Source organism: Falco peregrinus, chromosome 1 (assembly GCF_023634155.1).
Source record: "Falco peregrinus isolate bFalPer1 chromosome 1, bFalPer1.pri, whole genome shotgun sequence".
NCBI lineage: Eukaryota > Metazoa > Chordata > Aves > Falconiformes > Falconidae > Falco > Falco peregrinus.
The window spans coordinates 86,514,638-86,529,544 of record NC_073721.1 but is presented as its reverse complement, the minus strand read 5'-3'; the positions used below and the strand labels follow the sequence as shown (position 1 = coordinate 86,529,544).

General features: G+C 39.5%; 1 protein-coding gene across 2 annotated transcripts in view; it reads left to right on the top strand.

The window, feature by feature from the left end:
• The first annotated feature begins 2,379 nt into the window (after positions 1-2,379).
• PTPN21 (protein tyrosine phosphatase non-receptor type 21) overlaps positions 2,380-14,907 on the top strand; it is a 47,716-nt gene continuing 35,188 nt past the window's right edge. Inside the window, exons 1-2 of one of the 2 annotated variants that reach the window (XM_055803915.1) lie at positions 2,380-2,954; positions 6,472-6,842. In XM_055803915.1, the coding sequence (XP_055659890.1) occupies positions 6,663-6,842 (180 nt within the window). In that variant the 5' untranslated portion in view covers positions 2,380-2,954; positions 6,472-6,662. Of the gene's footprint in view, positions 2,955-5,576; positions 5,698-6,471; positions 6,843-14,907 lie in introns of those variants that run through there. The other variant, XM_055803922.1, reaches the window with a different exon arrangement.

Sequence of the window (14,907 nt, the reverse complement as noted above, 5' to 3'; positions counted from 1 at the left end):
GAATGATGCAAAAACAGGGAGGCTTCAGAGACAGAGGCAAAACATAGAAGTGATGAATAAACTGAATTTGTTCAGAGAACGGCTTTGAGTCGCATGTAGAATCAGAGGTATTTGGACTTTGCAGTTCATGAAGTTACTATTTTGCATGGCTAGTGAGTAAATCAAGTTATTTTTCCACATGACTTCTTCATTGTTTCAGCATCCTGGGAATGCCCCTTTAACTAGTAGCTTCAGCACTATCCTGCCTTCCTGCCTGTGTTTTTATCACAAATGAGTAACTCTCCACTAGGCCGAGGAATATATGCATGCATACCACTTTTCTGCCTGGAGGGTGACTGATTCTGCTTCCTGTTTGGCTCACTTCCAACTTTCTGTCTTACCATTAGTTAGTGCAAAGACCTGATGCTGGACAGAGGAGTTCCCAGAATTGGAACAAGGTGAATACTTGCGTCAGCCTTCACCCTGTTGGCTGATACACTCAACTGCAATCACATATTTGGACCAGGATGGAAAAAAAAAATCAAAACTGTCCCAAAAGGGAAGATGTCAATAAGAACAAAGTAGCTTTATCCCTGCTCCACTATAAGCAGGCAGTATTTCAACCTAACGGGCAGAAACTTTTCTTTGTACTTACAGAACAAGGGCTGCAAAATTCAGCTGTAGGATATTAGTCTTTTCCTCTCATAATCTTCAACAAGAGAATAAAGAGTACAGGAAAAGATGCAGGTATTTCTACCCAAGCATGTCATGAGTGTTGACCGAGGGGAGATGCAGGAGCACAGCATAGTGCCCTGAGGCAATCTATGTCTTATTGATGTGTCTTTATCAGTGTTCATCACATGTTCATGGAGGCCTTTCTCTCTGTCCTTTTCAGTTAGAGTTGATAGTTGGAGCAAAGCAGATAATAGAGAGCTGATGAGGCAAAAAAATGAGATAGGGCAAAATGGAGAAAATGCAGAAAACCCCAATGTTAGGATACAAACTGGAGTTCTAGAAAGCAGAACAAAAAAATTTAATTCAGGAATAAAAGTTTGATGAGCTTCAGGAGAAAATGTAGGCTGCAGAAGAGCATATTGACAATGTCCTAGTCATCTCTTTTAAGATGAGGTGTTGTCTTTAAGGTAAATGTGAAGAAAGAAAATGCAACAAGGATTAACTACGGAAAGTAAGAAAACTAACGAATGCAGCTTCTAAGCAGGGAATCAGGCAAGAAATGGGTGTGATCGAGATTTACAATAGGAAATGTGTCAGATGCGAATTAAGACCTTGTTTCCAGTACAAATTGTTTAGAAATAGGAGGAATTGTTGCTGTGACCCTGAATTTTCATGGCTTAGATTTGTCATGTGTTGTATTAGTCATTTTTCTCTGGCAAGTAACCATAGTTCTGGCCTGTAGCAGATACCATTAGAAAAGAGTATCTGTTTTGGTTAGTTCTAAGTTAGTTTATTTTACTCAATATAAAATTTCCCTGAACTTTTTTTGTTCTTTTTTTGGCTTATGGACTGCTCATCATAACTACGGCTGATGTATGGAGGGGGGAAAAAAAGAGATACTACCCTGATTTGAGGAAAGACCATTGTGTCTAAGAGAAATAACTCAGAAGAATTCATCATAGTACAGAATTACCTACATATTTCTTCTGAGACTAGTGTCCTGCTGAGTAACATGTTATTTGCGTAGTCGATTTGCAGGTTAGACCTGCTCAGACAGTAGCATGTTTGTGCACTTTACATTACCAAAATACTCTCTAAGTTTTGCTGTTCACATGAGTCAGTGTTCACATACTCACTTTACCTTTTTCCTCATCCCTGATCCGTTTCAAGTTTGTATGTACTTTTGCCTGGCTCACATGGTGTGAAGAGCTGTAAAATTCAAAATTGCATACAATTGCTGATTTCATATGCACGCAAACACACAGCGATCTCCATATATTTGTGGGACTGGAGTGCAGCCCCTTATATGATGTTTGCATTAGTTAAACACTGTAAATATTACTTAATTGATATGTATTTAATACTTGCTAAGACAGTTGTTATTAAGGGCATAATTTCTACTGACACCTTTGGGAGTTTTAAGTCCAGGCAAGGGATGAAAGATCAGTCTTTAGCCTGCATTTTCTTGCTTTGTATATGACCAACAGCTGAAACTTTGCAAGGACTTTTGTTTTTAGCTGCAGACATAGATGCATGCACATAGGTCATTTGGTACGGCACATATGGATTAAACCTTGAAAATATTTCCAAGCTGTGTGAAAGTAAGACCAACAGAATTTTTGGTAAGAGATTTGCCTTAATTGGAAAGGCTCAAAATAAATGATCATATGATTAAAAAAAGCAAGGATTGCCTGCTATTTGTTGTAACCCCTATTTCTGTAATGCCCCTGTAGCCAGAGAAGCAGCTGTTCATTGCTGACATTCTCCCTGCCAAGCATTCCAACTCTCTGAGGTAATGGGCTACAAGCATACGGGCCTTTGCTTTAATTCTTTCAGCGTATCCTTCCGCATGGATAGAGCAAGGGGAACGCCTCCAGGAAAAGAAATTAAATGCACACACACAGAGGCACACAGAGACTGGCGATTTGAAAATATTCCCGAGAACACAATCTGCAGGCATGCAGCGCAGCGTCACATGAAAGAGGCTGCCTGAAGAGCTGGCTGGCACAGGTTTATTTTGTTGCAGTATTTTCTTCCACCCCCAGCTCTTTCCTCAGTGGAATGATATCCAGAGCAAGTTTTTTGAGACAGGAAGTGAGGAATGTTTTCACTATGAGTGATCTGAGAGGAAGGTGGGTTAGCCGAGATAGCAGCTGTTTCGGACAAGAGGAATACAGTAAGTCAGTTCCCGAGGAATACAGATGAGACGGCTCCGGGAAAAAGAGTCTTGGAGCGCTGTGAGGTTTCTTCGGCTACACGTATGTGAAAGGAGACAGGGTGTCTTTGGATCGCTGCACAAGGTAAGGGGAAAACAGGAGGCACAGCAAAAAAAAAAAAAAAAACCAAAAAAAAAAAGGCAGGTGATCTTCTCTGCCGTGTACTGTAAGACCAAGGAGTTCCAAGCATTTACTTTTTGAAAAGTATAGGCTGTAGAATTGTGCTTTTGGAGGTGGGGGAGGTTTGAGATATGCACTTATTGTTGCTCTTTCAGTCCAAGAGTCATGTCAAAGATTAACTGGTAAAACAAGGGGAGGGTGGAGTATTCTGAGTTTTTTGGCTCCCCAAATATTTCTGAAAGCAATAGATGTATTTTAAGCATTCGAAATAATAGGAACCCTTTTCCACCGTCATATGTTGCAGTTTCACCTTCCTTGCTGTCATTCATGCAGGCTGTTCAAAAATTCTTTGTAAAATAAAATGCTAATTATTGAGAGGGGAGTGGGAAGTGTCAGTAAAGGGGAAAGATACCACAGTACTCAGTAATTGTTCATCAGTCGTGGCCATGTTGCTGAAATTATAATACAACATTTTAGAAACTACCTGTTTGTGTTGAAATATAAATGTAAAAAGTTTGGCCAATAAAGACATTTTTAGCTGTTGCATGAAAATTCCAGGCTTGCTAAATAAAGGCTTGTTATTGTAGAGGTCATCAATGGGATTTGTAACTCCTGTCAGTATGTAGTTCCTTTTTGTTAAAGTAGCTTTATAACAACATAGATGTGTCCGAATTCAAAGTAATGCAGAAGGCAAACATGAGAGCGCCTAGCACTGCAGAAAGCACAGCTGTGTTTGCAAGAAGCACACATGGCTAGCAGTAGAAGTTACTGAATGATACCTCAGTGTTACTCATCAAACTTGCCTTTGTTCTGCAGCACTTATTATATGTCAGGAATTTTTTTTAGTTGGCCTTTTGTGGCACGGACTGGAAGTTAGTTACTGAAGTTTTCCTTGTTATAAACGTGTTTCAGAAGAAGTAATGAAGATTATGTCAGACATGTACTGAGTTAAATTGTTTAGCATAAATACATAAATGCTCAGTAAGGCAATAAATGCAAACAACAGCTCACAACCTGAAGAGTGCTCCTGGCACGTTCTGAAAATTCTGCTCTAAACTCCTTTCCTCTGCTTGCATTGCTACCTGTCTGCATAGGGCAATAACTGAAGGGCTGAGATTGCCTCATGTCAGCGTTAGATGGTTTGGAAATGTCACCTGTCAGATCAGCCTCTGGTTAGCCTTTCTTATTTTTATTTTTCTTTCTTTCTTTTTTTTTTTTTTTAATGCCCTTAGAATACTTTTCTAAGGGCCTGAAGGGGGCATAAAAGTTTGGAAGTCTTTCATATTCAGTGGTACTACATAACAACTGAGATTAAAACAGCACTGTGCTTTGACCACAGCTTTCAAAAAGATGAGTAAGTTGGTTTCTCTCGTTGCTGCAGCACTGAAGAAAGTGCGTAACTGTGCAAAGAATGTATTGGAAAATGGGCCTCGGGGACGTGAGCTGAGGTCAGTCAGCCAAAAGTTACTCTGCCAGGAATAAACCCAGTGTGAGATTCTGCTGGCAGTGGGCAGGAAAATAAAAGCTTGTCTGTACAGCATTCCCTGCATGCTGCTCCAGGGAGGCAGGATTTGGAGGATCAAAGTGCGGAGCGAGGAATAAAGTGGGGAGTCCCTGTGTATCCCTAAATTTTTCAGGCAAACCTGTTGCTATCAGTTATTTATTCTGCAGCTGCATGCAAAAATAAACAAGCTGGTGTTTGGGTCAGGGTTTTTTTTTTATTCAATTAAGCTTATAGGTGGTATCTGTTGGGGATGGAGATTGTGTAGGATGGTAGAACTGCTTCCAGATTATTAGAAATGTGGTCACGAAATATGCTTATTGTCATTCTTTGGACTAGGGTTGCAAAGATGTTGAGGAAAAATCCAATGCTGCCTCCTCCTCCTCCCCGTGAGGCCTTTGGCACCTTTCTGCCTTCCTTCCCGCTGTGCCGGGCTGCTTGCGAGGGACTAGGGAGTGGGATAGGAGGCTTTCAGCCGCATTTGGGGCTGTGTCGAGTAACACATAGTTTCTAGGTATGTATACAAATGTAAAAGTATAGCTACACCTTGGAGTTTAAACACAGGTGCGCTAGGAAGACCAGTCCGTTTCCCCCACCCCAAAGAAACGCATATGCTCACGTTATTCCTGTCTAAGTCAAAAAGTCTTCAGAAATTAAATTATACCTTTTAAAATGTGTTACTTATACATACCAGCCTGAAAAAAACCATGTAGGCCGTTGTTTTCCCTTGCAGGCGGTGCGGCGCTGCCACTAGGGGTCCCCGGGCAGAGCTCCCACCGTGCGGGGAACCAGCGCAGCGGGCGGCGGGCAGGGCCGGGTCTGGGTGGCGGCCGCCAGGCGCAGGGCGCTCGCAGCGGTGCGCGGTGGCCGCGCCCCCCCGGTAGCGCCGCGGGGGGACGGTCCCGGTCCCGGTCTCAGGGGCGCATCGCCCCCGCCCCGCGGCGCAGCCCCCCGGCGGTGGCTGTCTCTGCAAGGTGGGCTGTAGCCGCAGCGCCTGCCCTCTCTCAGCACACGGGCCTGTGAGACCCGACCCGCCCCCCCCCCGCCGTATATTAGCGACTGTTTTTATTTCGCATGTGCTATTGCAGACCAGCGCTAGTAAGAGCAACTAATTTTGCGGGAAGAAGGTGCTTGACAGAGGAGAAAGGCGAAGCCTGTTGTGTTACGGGGCTGACAGGAGAGGAGGCGTGAAGGTGTTTACAAAAGGTGGGGAAACGGGTGGCTGCCTTTCGACTAGGAGTAAGTGTGTTTTTCAAGGAAAAATAAGAAAACGAATGGTGTTCAGAATTCACATGCTCTCTCGGCAAGGCAAAGCGTGACCTGAAACATCACACAGCACTTTAGCATAAGAACGAACGGTACAGCTAGCTGTAAATCAGGGAAAATTAGAGGAGTTGGATTTTAATTGTCTGGTAGGAAATGGCTAAGGTGTGAGCATTAACGCCTCTCTTCCTGGTTTTTTTTTTTTCTTTTTTTTTTTTTTTTGGGGGGGGGGGGGGGCCTTAATCGTTTTTGAGACTGGGTTTTGTGTTTAATCCAGCAGATAGCAGCTGAGGCTGCATGCTGCTCTGAAAAACAAGCCAGGTTGCTGGATTTGCTCTGAAAGAAAATGGGTTTTTTCAGTGTTAGAAATAGCTTAGGCAACTCAGACTTTGTAGATGTATTTATTCAAGTATTGATTCAATTTAGAAATACTTATTTTAAGGCGTTGCAGCCACATTTGATTAAGACTCATTATTAACTAGCCAGTTTAAAAAAAATACCAACTTGCCAAAGACTGGTGTCACCTGTGGAAAAACCAGAAACCCTGGTGCTTATTTTGTTATTTGAATGCGTAACAGCTCTGCATTTTGGAAAGTATGCTCATTATTTAGATTTAGAGAAACTACATGTGTTATATTTCCCATGATGCTATTCTCCTTTCAGTGAAAGTATTTCTCATTCTTGTATCCATTCTCTTTCTCTCCTGCTCCTTACTAGGATTCCAGTGAATGCCCCTTCTACTTGTCTCTTGGTGGAAAGCTTGCTTGTATTTAATGGATTCTGCTGCTGGTTGATCTCTGGAGACGTTACAGCGCCTTACCTTTTGAGAGGAGATAGCTGCTTGTCCCTTCTCAAGGTCTCAGTGGTCATAGCTTTTTATCAGTAACCATCTGTGGAGGAAAAAGAAGATGCCGCTACCTTTTGGGCTGAAATTGAAACGAACTCGACGTTACACAGTATCCAGCAAGAGTTGCTTGGTGGCTCGTATCCAGCTGCTAAACAATGAATTTGTTGAGTTCACCCTGTCAGTGGAAAGCACGGGCCAGGAAAGTCTGGAAGCAGTGGCTCAGAGGCTTGAATTGCGGGAGGTAAGCGATAACTGTCGAGCAACGGTGTGATTTTTGTATCTGGTGCTAGATGACCTGTGTGGTGAATCCTTACCACTTGGGGCAATCAGTTTATTTTCTGGAGCAGCTATCCTGTGTTCCTCTTTTTTTCTTCATCTTCTGGTCTTGATGGAGACCTGGGCTACTCCAAAACAATTGCAAAACTTATGTTACAAAGCTAGGGAATGCCCAAGGGGAAGACATGTGAGAAGTGGCAGGGAATAGAAGATTAGAATGATAAACAAAGCAACTGGTTTTTAAACCTGAAAATGCTGAAAGTGCTGTTTCAAAAGACCCACAAAGCAACAACAAAAAATATTTCTGCCTAAGCAACTTGGTTAAGAATTACTGCAAGGCTTGAGGCAACTTTTAGCTAAGAATATGAAAGTGTTATTTGCATGCATGTTGTTTTTTTCTGATGGATTAGTGCTGTGAAAAGAACCTAAAGCACAAAACATGGTAGGTGTTCCAGTGACCAATTATTTGTATTGCTTGTTCAAATACCACAAACATGTTTGCAGACACTGTCTTGCAGCAAGCCTGTAGTCATTTAGAGGGAGTGCTGGCCTCATGAGGCAATATGGTTTGCACTAGTTAAATCTGTATATATCTGTGTAACCTGCCTTTTTCCAAAAAAAATTCCTTACTTGATATATTGAAGGATCTTTTTGCAACTGAAATTTTCTCTTCCCTCACACATTTAGTGATTATTCATACATCTCCTGTAGTGAGTTAATTACTTCTGAAATGCTGAGCCACAAAATGTTGTTCATAGAAATCAACAGTATTACTAACATAGGAACCAATGTAATTGTTACACAATTGTGTTGAACACAGGTGGATTTGGTTGCAGTAGCTGAATGCTCTCAATCCTGGGTAAACTGACATTTCCCACTACAGACTCAACAGGTTTAGTTCATTTTGTAGTCGTTGAACTGTGACAGCAGGTGCACTTTTGGGGGGCAGGAGAGAGAAAACCTGTAATGAAAGTTTAGTGTTGCTAACACTGTTCTGAAAAACATGCTCTGTTACGTGGTCTGCCATATAATGGTGTTTTGAATATGGGATTTAAATACAGGATGAAAACCCTAGACTTAGGTAACCAAAATAAGAGTAATCATGAAAATAATTGTTGTCTAATAACTATGATTTTTTGAAATGTTATATTTCCATTGTGAAGCAATGGCAACTGCTTATAGCTTTGCTTAAATCTTGAGCAACTAAATATTAGACTCAATCCTGCAAACGTGTATTGCTGCACATGGCATGCATTACTGCAGGATTTCTTAATAGGAAATGCTATATGTTGTCAGTTGTTTTCAGATTATTTTTTTTTGTTTGGAGAATAATAAATAAATTAAATACATGTGAATCCATTAATCTCTAAGTGTTTACTGTGGTTGTTTTCAATCCTGATATGCATTCTTGTAGATTCTCCAAATGTTTTTTAGTATACAGTTATTTTAGAAAAATGCAATTATGTGCAACAGTATGACTTGTTTTTTACTTGCTCCTTTAGCAAAGGGAGAATCTAACTACTCTTATAGCTTTAGTGTTTACTTAAAACACACCAGATATCATATATTTGAAATTCAGTTACTGTCATGTGAATGGATTTTGTCCGTTTTATCTATCCACTTTCAGATGTCACTGCTAAATCAACAGAAAGTAAAGAATTTTAAATATATTTGGTCTGCAAAATGCAGAGGCTTTGTCTTCCTGAATGATGACTGCTAGCTTTTATTGAACTAGTCACAGAGTGTTGGAGATGCAGGTTTTTTTCAGCTGTTCTTCATTATCTCTTTCTTGGGAGCTACTCCTAAAAATCTGTTTTAAAAAGAAAAAGAGAAATATGGCAATTTCCTCAATTAAGAGTCATATATCAGACTAAGGGAGTTGACAGTACACTATTGAACTCAGAGCAGATTCTTTCAGTCATGCATTCTTGCGTGGATTATTTTGGCAGGAAAATGTGTGGCAATAAAAGGGAATGGAAAACAGGGATATAAATTACTTTCCAGAGCTTGCATTCAAAAAATGTTGTTATGCCTTTAAATAGCCAATTTGCCAAGCAGATACTGGATCATTCCTGACTGCTTGCTTAGTAGAAAGTTCTCAGAAAGAAAAATTTGCTCAGCACTTTGCCTAAATCTGCAAAAAGAACATTAGTTCTTGATACTGTAAAACACTATCTATAAGGTATTGCTTATTGTTAATATACTAAGCACCCTTAAAGCATGAGTGTGAATACAAAATGTTAAACGTGAAAGTATGATTGTTTATTTGAATACTGAGACTTAATAATGCAGTTACAAAAAATGAGGCATCAATTTTGCATTACTGGGATATGGGCACTACACAGTTATGACATGCAGTTCTCATGCACCTTCAAAACAGTTTCTTGCAGGAGGTATCAGGGCAATAGGTCTACCTTTTTATACATTGAATGGTAAAATCTGTAAATATTCCTTTCTCTCCAGTGTAGTCTGCAATTACTGATTTTGGACAGTGAGTTGAATGGCTTATTTTGAATGCTGTGCTGTCTTTTAAGATATTTGTTTTAACAGATCTTTATGGAAGTCAGTAATCTTCAAGTAATGGTTTTGCGTGGCTAAACACTGGTTTTCTTTTGATCTTTCAATTGGAACTTCTCAGTTTCCAAGTTGTATACTAGTATGGACACATAATTAGAGTTTAGGAAGTCTAAAGTACGTTGGTAATTTTATTTTTTTACTGAATGTTAGACTTTACAGAAAAGTGAAATGAATGCATTAAATTAAGAACAACATCTTCTAGTATTCCCAGAATGTGACTCATCAGCAATGGGTATATAATCCAGCTCTCTTAAACGGAGAAACTGGGGAAAGAAGCCAAAGGGAACAGGGAACATAAGTTACTTACCCTTTGTAATCCAGCCTGATTTTATCCCATGAGAGTACTATAAGCAAACTCAATTTATGCAGAAAACTGTTCTGGAATTACAAGTTTTGAAAAACTGCTCAGAGCTCTGATTGTTAGCCACCTTAAAAAGTATGTGCAACACTGCTCATCTTGCATCTGGGGCATGAGTATACAAATTAAATACTTGAAAACACAGAATTTTTTTTAAAAAGTTAATCCAGCTAGATATCTATAGGATGTTTGGCAGAAGTTACAACCAATTTACCTCTCTTGCTGGCTCTTCTTTTATTTCTGTTTTCTAGTAACATTTCTAAACCAGAAAGAAGGGGCAAATTCTGTTACTGTGTACAAGCAGAGTCTGACATAACTTCAGATATGTGGTAGAAATTTGGGCCCGAGTACAGCAACTAATGGTAGGGAACTTCACTGGACCGTGTGTGGTGTGCGTATGCAAGTTCCTGTGTTTGTTTTGGACATGAATAGGAAAGAAGAAATCAAGGTTATCAGAGTCCTGAATAACTTCAGTGTTCTGAAACAGTGCTTCAGATATGCTTGAACTATGCTGTAAAACTTTGCTCTGAATTCTGAAATATCAGCTTTTGGAGAAAACGCAAAAAAAACCCCCCAACCTTCAATTCAGTGCAGTGGTTTCTTTAATGTGTGTTTTGCATACTTAAAGAGTGTTTTTAAAAGAAGACCAAGTTCAACCATAAATACTCTTACATGTATATGCATTGGTAAACATATTGACTGGCAAATAAAAGTGGGGCCAAGTCACGACAGGTGTCACTAACATGATTATGTTTATACCTTGTATCAAAGTCTGACAAAACTTCAGCTAATGCTTAGAGAAATAAGAGGAGAGGCAGTACTCAAGGTTGAATTGTTGTGGTTGCCTCTCTGAACCAAATTTTCCTTATAATTAGGAAAGAAGAAATTGTCATGGAGTAACACATACAAAAATGCAGACCTTCAGTGTTATCTAGTAAATTAACTAGTAATCTAGTTAATTTAAAAGACACTACTTTATTGAAAACTAAACTACTCCATCTAAACCATATATTAATTACAAGCATGCTGTAATTGTAAATTAGGAGCAAAGATCAATTGAAGGACAGAGCAGTCAGCCAAAAATCAGTAATTGCCTCAGTGTTGTTATTGTAGTTTTCCTTTTTCTGAAGGAAAAAAGCTGTACATTCAGGTATAGGATTTACACTCAGTCTTACTATGCTGAGCAGCACAAAATTAACGTTTTTCCATGAAGGCAACAGTGGCTATTAGGAACTGTTGCCCCTTATTTCTTCAGCTTTTTTATAAAGTTTGGTCAGAATTTGAATATACCACTTAATTGTATTTTTTCATTGCCATGATGTCTGTGAATTGCTTACAGTTTTATACTAATTTTCATAGTATAAATTTTCTTCACTTCTGAAGCAAAGACATTAGTTCATTGTTTAGTCTTTTTAGACTACTTTGAAATTTTGCTTTTCCTGTTTTAAAGCGGTTGGGATTTAAGTCCCTGATGAATGGGACCATGATACTCCTTTAACATCAGTGCTGTGTAAGGTGGGAATCAAAAGCAGATATGCGAGTCCATGGTTCTTGGACCATTGGACAGTGGTGGGAAAAAGTAACACGATAAAAAAAAGGGCACTTTTCTACATTTTTTGGTCAAGTTGATAACTGAACTGTTTCTGCAAGAGGTTAAAATATGTTTTGGATGTAATGTCTTCTATGCACTGTGAAGGTATTGGTCTTTAGCTGGTAAATTAGCTATTTACCTTTGTCTAATGCAGTGATGAGTAGAATCTGCCTCACTTGTCAGAAGACTGTTTATTCAAGATATTTGAAGGGTGTAAACCACAGTGTATTGTGATTTGTGCAATGTTTTCATTTGAACAGATCAGAATATGTTAGATTACCTTGCAAAGTATTGATTTCTGTTTATTTCTTATCCCTGCTGTTTTGCTTTGAGCTATAGATGGCCATTGCTTTGTTTAAATAGCATTTGTGAAACCTGTATTGGAGTAGTTAGGAGAAAATAATTGTGTGTGTGTGTTGGAAAAAAGGTTTCCATTATGAAAGAGCTGAGACTCAAGACTGACTTTTCTCTGCATTCATATAGCTACCCTACTAAATGCTCCCTCCTGCAGCAACAGTTGAAGAAATTTCAGTACTAGAACAGTAAAAACAATGTAAATCAAAATACCCTGAAGTGAGTAGCTTCAAGATGGGGAAAAGGGTGGGATTTTTATGAGGCTAGCCCGCAGCCCCTCTTTTTCTGCAAGAAGAATTGGTCATGGTAGTAAGCAGAGGAGTGCGGCTCTCCGCTCAGTGGCTGGTACGTGGCAAGACTGCCATGTATTTTTTTCTCCACCACTTCCAGGAAGTCTTGGATCTTGTGCACTGGCCAGTCCAGGCTGCTCCAAATCCTTTCTCCCCTAGAGGTTGGGAAGATCTCTGGAGGAGGTTGTCTGCTGTGGTAAGAGTTGAGTTTCTGGAGGATTTTCAAGACCTCTTGTCTCCTTCCATAGTTCTGAATGCTGGGAGTAGGGTAAAGCTTGCACTTGGTACCTGACAGTCATGCATAGTACAAGATTATTGACGCAGTTCTCCTGCATGCAGTTTATTTAAACTGTGATGTCCTGGTGGCAGGAGCCGTTTTATATCCAAGCATATAATAAAGCTAGACGCAGTGGAGCCCTTGGGCTAACCAGGATTTTGTAAAGTCCAACTGCAGTGATTATCCTTCAATAATGAGAAGGGGTTTTCAGCATTCTGTTCAGGAAAGTCTTATGGGTTGTTTATTTGTTTGTACCAGTGTAAAAAAGAAAAAGCCTGAAAATGCATGTTGATTGCATTCTTCTGTAAACTTGTTATTGTTTCCTTTTTTTTAATTTCTTGCCTCACGTCTTAGGGTGGTGATTCCTCAGGTCACTGTACCCTTAAGGCAGGTAGCAGATTGCATTAATTAGAAGGCGCTGTATCAACAATTAGAAAACAGTTCTCTTTTCCAGTCTATTTGTAACCTGTGGGATAATCTGTAAGATTTATAATGTAAGATATGGAAATTAGCTGGGAAATACATAATTAAGTACATAGGTTCGAAGTAAACTTGTAACACTGCTATGCCTCAGGGAAATGTGTGGTAAAGTCTATTTGTCCTCTCTGCTACCATCCACAAAAAGTGGCTGGTTTTTTTCCTTTAGTCTGAGGTTTTACAGAGAAATTATTTTCCTCCTTCTTCTTCTTCTTTTTTTTTTTAAGAGGACAGTAATGGTGTTGTCTCAAAATCCTAGGGAACATAACTTCATATTATGTTGCCAAAAAATGGAAGGAATAGTTGAGTTTGGGAATCATAATAGGTGTTGTTAAATTCAAGTGAGAAGATTACACATATTTGATATCTGGTATACATTTGTCTTTTTTATTTATTTCCTAGATGGTGTAAACGGTGACTAAAATAGATAACTGGTATATACAAATGCTGTTTAGATTAGAGCCAAAGTGGAATTGTATTTGGGATGAGGCTGATGCATATTAAGGAAAATAAAATGAAACGCAGCGCTTAGTTGTAGCTAACTCGTATCAGGCAGTCGGTACAGGGAAGAAGGACTATCATTTTACTGATTCCATTTCAAATTATAAAACAGATGAGGAACAGCAAAATATGCTTAATAGATGTGGAAACTGATGAGAATTTTAAGACTTAGGGCTCAGTTTTTAATGCTTTGTAAAAGATAACACTTTTTTTTTTTTAAGGTGTTAGGTAATTTACATCCCAGAATTTCTCAGTAAGCTGTTTGTCAGCACCAATTCCGTAATGACATACAATCATGTAATAGCTTGAGCTGGAAGGGACCTCTGAGGGCTGCATGATCCCACCCTCTGCTCAGGAAGGCCAGCTTGGATCGGGTGGCTCAGGCATTGCCTGGGTGAATTTGGGTGCCTCCAGGGACAGAGATTTCACGCCTTTTTGGGCTACCTGTTGCAGTGTTTGGCTAGTCGTGTTGTGAAATATTTTTCCTGATCTAATTGGAATTTCCCACATTGCAGCTTGTGCCAAGTGCTTCTCATACTTGCAGTGAGCACCTCCAAGAAGGGTTTGGCTCTGTCTTCTCTATGTCCTGCTCTTGGGCAATTGAAGTCCGCAGTAAGATTTTACTTTAGACTTTTCTTAAGACTGATCAGCCCCGCTTCTCTGACTCTTATCATACATCGTGCCAAAAGATATAATATAGTCACCAACAGTATGTAGTTTTGTGGCACTCATACCTGAAGAAGTCCTCTGTTTAGCTTAGGAAGTCTGGTTGACTTCATAGGTGAAGTCACTCCACTCCCACCAACTTGTCAGCTGTAATACTGCCTTGGGCTTTTGGTACTTTTGTGTTCTTGATAACTCTTAAACTTTTATGCAGAAATGCTTACTATTCCTGTCCGTAGTGACAGAAGCAGCCTGGTAGAAAATAACTGTACAGAAAGTATAGGTTCTTTTTATTTCTATTTGATTTTCTTCAGTGGGGTTGAGTCATGAATAAGTCACATAAATAAATTAACCTCAAAGTAGTGTTAGTCTTAGCAGCTTAACATATTTTAAGAATTATGTCATGGCATTCTTTTTAGCATTGGATGTTGTCCTGAACTGCTAATAATAAAATGTTTTAGCAATGAATAAAAATGGATTCTATTTTAATCAGTGCGAATATTCCAGGGTGCATAAGCTCCTCTAAAAACTCACAGGATCAAATTCTGCCCTTGAAGTCAAGTGAAAGGTTTGCATACAAGTCAGAAGACAGGCTTGGGTCCATAGTATTTAGCTTGGCTTTCGTTTTAATTTTTGATAGTCCAGATTGGAGGAGTTTGTAAGGGAAAATACAGTGGCAGAAAAAAATCTTATTTAAAGCTATGCTGGATTCCAGAGAATATTTTAAAACATGGAAACATTTTTCTTATTCTATTGTGCCAGTAACTACTTGGTTCTGTGTGCAGGCAAGAAAAAGTGGTCAGTGTTTTAAAGAAACAGACCAGTGCAAGTGATCATCATGCCTTTAAGGTAGGCTATATGTTCAGTCTAGACTTCAGGGTGTGGAACGAGGAGTATCTTCCATTGAAGAGTTTGAAACAGTGGCAGTGTTAATGGAAGTCT